The following is a 6,000-nucleotide window of genomic DNA, read 5'->3' as shown; positions in this document are numbered from 1 at the left end:
ATTTCTTTTGAAAACTTGCTCCATTTAATTACAATAAGACCCCTAGATTGCACCAAAAACAATCCCCAATTCCAAATCAAAGTCTGGTTATCCCCAAAGGGCTCATGTGGCTTGAGGGCTTGAGAAGAGCTGAGCACAGAGAAATTCCTTTTGATCCACCAGCCCAACAAGCTATCGCTAATTTCCCAGAGGGATTGAATGTCAATATAATGTAGATCTAAATCTCGAGGGGAAACTCCAGTATCCCCACGACTTGCCCTACATAATAGGAGCTGAGGGCTCCCAGTAAGAAGGCAGCTTTTAAGCAAAGGCAGAAGAGCTCAAATATTCCCAACTACTGCCACTGCCACATGTGACCAATGGGGCTCCGCCTCCCGTTTCAGTCCAGCTGCGCCAGATTCCTAGCTTGGAGGGAGTCTTTTTCAAGGAGTGCGAGAACAGCTCAGATGCCAGTCCCTCTTGTATTCTAGCCCCACAGCTTCAGTAGGTCCTTAGCTGGCATCATCTTCTAGCTTAAGTGTCAGCTGAAACCCCAATAGGAAAACAGAAAAAAAAAAAAAAAAGGAAGACAGGAGCAGCATCAAATACCACGAGCTCCCGCTGAGCTCCTGGAAAGGAAAGGAAAAGGAGGGAAGGAGCAGCAGCAGCAATAGCAACAGCAGCAGCAGCAGCAGCAGCAGCAGCAGCAGCAGAGGCCCGCTTTGCCCAAGGCTCCTCAACCTGCTGTACCTACCTGGCTCGGAAGGTTCTTTTTCTCTCTCACAGGGGAAGGCGAAGAAGGCTCCCCTATGAGCCGCAAAGGAAACGAGAATGTGGAGTACACTCTGCGGAGCCTGAGCAGCCTCATGGGCGAGAGGCGGAGGAAGCAACAGGATCCAGACTCGGCCAGCGTCTCTGGGGAGCAGAGCCTCATTGCTGCCACCGAGTCATTCTGCAGCTTGCAGGGCAGTGGTGGCCCCGGCCCGGGCTCCAGCTCCTACCTGGGCAACAGCGGGGATCTGGAGCGGGCTGCGCGTCGGCAATTCCAGCAGGATGAGACCCCTTCCTTCGTTTACGTAGTGTCAGTCTTCTCAGCCCTGGGAGGCTTCCTGTTTGGCTATGACACGGGAGTGGTGTCGGGGGCTATGCTGCTGCTGAAGCGGCAGCTCAGCCTGGATACGTTGTGGCAGGAATTGCTGGTGTCTGGAACCGTGGGGGCGGCTGCCCTCTCGGCGCTGGCCGGCGGGGCCCTGAACGGCGTATTTGGCCGCCGCGCCGCCATCCTGCTGGCCAGTGCACTCTTCACTGCTGGCTCTGTGGTGCTGTCAGTGGCGCAGAATAAGGAAACATTGCTGACGGGCCGAGCTTATCTTGGGACTGGGGATCGGTAAGTTTAGTAGTGGAGAAACTCCTCGGAACAAGGACCATCTAAGCCCCTCTGGTAAACATTTGTCCCTTCTATTTCTCCTGCCTCTCCATCTTAGCTCATCCCATTGATATTGGGCTACCTTTATCTTTCAGGTCTTCTCCACAACATCATGAGTGTTAACCAAGCCTCAGCTCAGCCTGGATCTTCCTGTCAGGCCTGTCTCTTGTATCTCTTTTAGTAAGCTTGCCTGATTTCCAGGCTTCTCTCATAATCAGACCTATTTTCGTGTTTCTGTCTCACACCTTCCTTTCCCTATTACCAACCCACCTTGGTGTTTATACTTTTCTTGAACCATTTCCTGAAGTCTCTAGCCTGGCCTATTTCCACTGGACTAGTTTACCTGGTTTTCTAAACAGCTTTTCTGGTTCTAAATTATTTTCCCTATCTTAACTCCCTTCTTCCCCTTCTTCATTTTTTAGTTACCTTTCCTATTTTCTGTTTTCACCTTTCATCTTTCTGCCCACATTCATACTTTCTTCCCTCCCCCCCATTCTTTCATTTTTCTTTTCCATAAATGTTTTCTCCTTAATTTATGTAAGGCAGACTTCCTATATCAATAAAGAGAATATTTTCACATTGATCTATGTAGTTCAGCCATTACTAAGATAAGGGGCATCCTCTCAGTTTTCAATTCTTTGCCATGTCCAAAAAAGAAAAGAAAAGAAAACTGTGGTTATTTTTGTACATCTGTATTTGTTTGGTTCTGATTCCTCCCTTATTCTATCTTCCCTCTAATTGCCCTTTCTCTCTTCTCTCCTTTCCTTCCAATTTCCCTGTTGAGTATTTATATACTCTGTGGGTTTTGTGTGTATCTATTTTTTTTTTTCTTTGACCAACTAGCTCAGAGAGTGTGAGGTTAAAGTGTCAGCTATTGCCCTCACTTCCTCCTTCTTGTTTATATAGACGTCTATCCACCCTGATTATGTGAAATAATTTTCCCTAACCTTCCTCTCATTTACCCTACAAGACCTAACAGAATCACTCCTAGGTCTTCTGTCTAATTAAACTCCTTCAGGGACCCCTAATGATGAGTAGGTTTCAGAGGAGATACATGTATCAAATCCCCTTATTAGAGTGTATACAGTAGATTCTTATTTAGTTCCTTATGATTATTCCCTCATGCCTACCTTTTTGTTTCTCTTGATTCTTGTGTTGGCATTTCAGAGTTCTTATGTAGCTTTTGTCTTTTTATCAGAAATACTTCAAAGTTTCCTATTTCATTAAAGGTCTGTTTTTTTCCACTATAGTTTTGTTGGATAAATTATTCTTGGTTGTAAGCCTATATTTTTTGTCTTAAGAATATCCCTTTTTTCCAAGCTCTCCTTTCCTTTATATTGGTAGCTGCTGAATTCTGTGTGATTCAAACTATGGGTTGAAATACTTCAAATATTTCTTTCTGGCTGTTTGAAGTATTTTCTTTTCTTTGACTTGGAAGTTCTGGAAATTGGCTTTCATTTTGCAATTTCTTTTAGGAGATAATGAATTCTTTATTTTTTGTGTAAAGATCCAGCTGGATCTTTTGTTTATTGATTTTTTAAAAAACATTTTACTTGGAATGAAATGCAACCTTAAAGACTGTCTAAAACAGTGTCATCTTTACATATATTAAGATCATACTACAAAATTCTCTCACAAAAAATTGCTACAATTACAAAAGTGTGTCAAGTGCATTCTAAATGTATATTACAGAACCTCAACTAGGCCTTTAGTGCTGTAAGGTAATCTTTTTACATCCCCTTAATTCACTCCTTATTCTATTCCCCACAGCAGCTCTTCTAAAACTTTTGTTTCTAAAATAAGTTTTTATTGATACATTTTGGGTTTTTAAATCACCTTAGTTAATTGCAGTAATCTTTTCTATAAATCTTCCTTCTCTCAGAAAGTCATCCCATATAACAAATAGTATGTTTTAAAGAGAAAAGGAAGGAAGTCTTAATAGATGTAAAATATATTTTTTAAGTTCAAAAGTTAGCTTTATTTATTTTATTTTATTAGTTTTTATCTACCAGATATTTGCATGGGTAATTTTACAACATTGACAATTGCCAAACCATTTGTTCCAATTTTTCCCCTCCTTCTCCACCCAGATGGCAGGTTGACCAATACATGTTACATATGTTAGAGTATAAATTAAATACAATATATGTATACATGACCAAATATTGTTTCGCTGAACAAAAAGAATCGGACTTTGAAACAGTGTACATTTAGCCTGTGAAGGAAATCCAAAATGTAGGCGGACAAAATTAGAGGGATTGGAAATTCTATGTAGTGGTTCATAGTCATCTCCCAGAGTTCTTTTGATGAGTGTAGCTGGTTCAGTTCATTTCCGCTCTATTGGAACTGATATGGTTCATCTCATTGTTGGAGAGGGCCACGTTCTAGATGAAAAATATTTTGAAAAAGTCTGAAAATTTGTAGGCTTCTCACCTCTGCAAAGAGATAAAGTGGAGAGGCTTTTCATATCTCAATTTTCTCAAGCCATGTTTCTTTATAAATTTGCAACATGTACTTTGTAGGTATGTATGTAGATTCTTTTTTCTTTACATTGTTGAAGTTGTGTATATTGGCTATGCTTTCTTCATTCTAAATTATTCATATAGATCCTTCTGGGCTTCCATAGTCATCATATCCATAGTTTCTTACAGCATGGTAATATTCCATTACATTCAGATACCACAATTTGTTTAGTTCTCCAATTTATGAGTATTCATTTGTTTCCAACTTATGCTATCAGAGAAAGTGCTGCTATAAATATTTTGATATATATTGAGACTTTCTTTTTATGAGTGGACTTTGTGGAGTATAATTTCAGTAATGGAATTTCTGATTCAGAGAATCAAATTGCTTCATTGGCAGTTCCAAATTGCTTTTCAGTATGGTTGCTATCAACTCATGGGATCACCAACAGTACACTACCAATGTGCCTATTTTTCTATAGTTCTTCCAACACTAACTATTCCTATCTTTTGTAATCTTTGTCAGTTTTTAGGATGTAAAGTAAAATGCCATGATTATTTTGAGTTGCATTTCTTATTATTAGTGATTCAGAGTATTCTTTCATGTGGTTGTTAATAGTTAGCTATTCTTTTTGGAATAGTTTGTTCCTTTCCTTTGATCACTTTATCTATTTGGGGAATAACCTTTGGTTATGAATATGTACATATATTTGTCATATATATAAACACCTAAATATCTATTAATTTTTAAATATATTTTGGATATCAAATCCTTATCACAGAAGTTTGATATAGATTTTTTTCTAACTTGATAGTTTCTATTCTAGGTACATTATTTTTTTTCTGTGCAGAAGGTTTTTTTTTTTTTTTTCATGTAAGCAGTTAACTATTTCTTCTTTTGTATCAGATTCTATCCCTTGTTTGGTTAAGAATACATCTGTCTAAAGCTATGAGAATTATTTGATCTCTTTAAAAATTTTTATTGTATTATCTCTAATATTAAGGTCATATCTAGGTAGAATATTTTGTGGAAGTGTTTTTTTTTTTTTTAATTCTTTGCCTTCTGGGTCTAAGAAATCTGGGAAGTTTTCTTATGATTTGAAAAGTTTAGATTTCTTTATTTTTTATCATTACTTTTAAGTATTTCAATTAGTCTTTGGTTTTCTCTATTTGATTTTTTTAGGTCTTTTGTTTTTGCCACAAGATATTTTATTTTCTTCTACTTTTCAATCCCTTCACTTTGTTTTAATATTTTTTGATCCCTCAAAGAGTCATTCTTTTTAACCTTATCTTCCCTCATTTTCCTCTTTCTCCTTCTCTTCCTGCTGCTGCTCCTCTGCCATTAGCTTTTTTTTTTTTTTCCTGTCATTTCAGGCAGTTTGTTTCTCAGTTAAAATGTTATTCATCTTGTGACAGGTTACCAATTACCTCTTAAAATTTTTTCTTCCATAATTCATTTCTTTTACAATTTTTCCTTTGTTTGGTTATCTTATTGATAAAATATTGTTTTTGATTATTTGATAAAAATAATTTTAATTCTTTCCTCTTCCCTTCTAAGAATTCTAGTCAAATTTATACTTAAGGCATGCTTTTCTCTGATACTTTCTTTGTAGATGTTTTGGAATCATTCTCTTCTTGGTTTGTGTTTTTCCCCCCAGTAAAGTATCATTTTATTTTTAAAACATGTTTTATTTTCCTCAGTGACATATTAAAGCAAGCAATTTTTCCTTTATTTAATAATTTATTTTTCCCCAATTGCATGTAAAAACATTAGTTTTTAAAATTGAGCTTCAGATTCTTTCCCTTCTTCCCCAGTCCCCCAAATGAGAATACAACCAATTTGATACATATGTTATACATCTGTAATCATGCAAAACATATTCCCATATTAGTTATGTTATAAAAGAAAATATGGACCAAAATAAAAATTAAAAAATAATTTTTAAAAGTATGATTTGATCTATATTCAAACTTTAGTTCTTTCTCTGGAGTTGCATAGCATTTTTCATCATAAGTTCTTCAGAGTTATTTTGGATCATTGTATTGCTAAGAATATCCAAGCCACACACAGTTCTTTATTATACAATATTATTGTTTTGTGTGTATATTGTTCTTCTGTTACTGTTCACTTCA

The 6,000-nt window shown here is 37.0% G+C and overlaps 1 protein-coding gene across 1 annotated transcript in view; it reads left to right on the top strand.

Moving 5' to 3' along the window:
* Nucleotides 1–399: 399 nt before the first annotated feature.
* The window catches only part of SLC2A13 (solute carrier family 2 member 13), a 139,962-nt gene continuing 134,361 nt past the window's right edge, over nucleotides 400–6,000 (top strand). Inside the window, 2 exon segments of the mRNA XM_074269490.1 lie at nucleotides 400–1,343; nucleotides 1,345–1,366. Of these exon segments, the coding sequence (XP_074125591.1) occupies nucleotides 789–1,343; nucleotides 1,345–1,366 (577 nt within the window). The 5' untranslated portion in view covers nucleotides 400–788.

The sequence above is a fragment of the Sminthopsis crassicaudata genome, chromosome 5 (genome assembly GCF_048593235.1).
Source record: "Sminthopsis crassicaudata isolate SCR6 chromosome 5, ASM4859323v1, whole genome shotgun sequence".
Taxonomy (NCBI): Eukaryota; Metazoa; Chordata; class Mammalia; order Dasyuromorphia; family Dasyuridae; genus Sminthopsis; species Sminthopsis crassicaudata.
The sequence above is the reverse complement of the archived record's forward strand: the minus strand, read 5'-3'. Positions and strand labels throughout refer to the sequence as shown.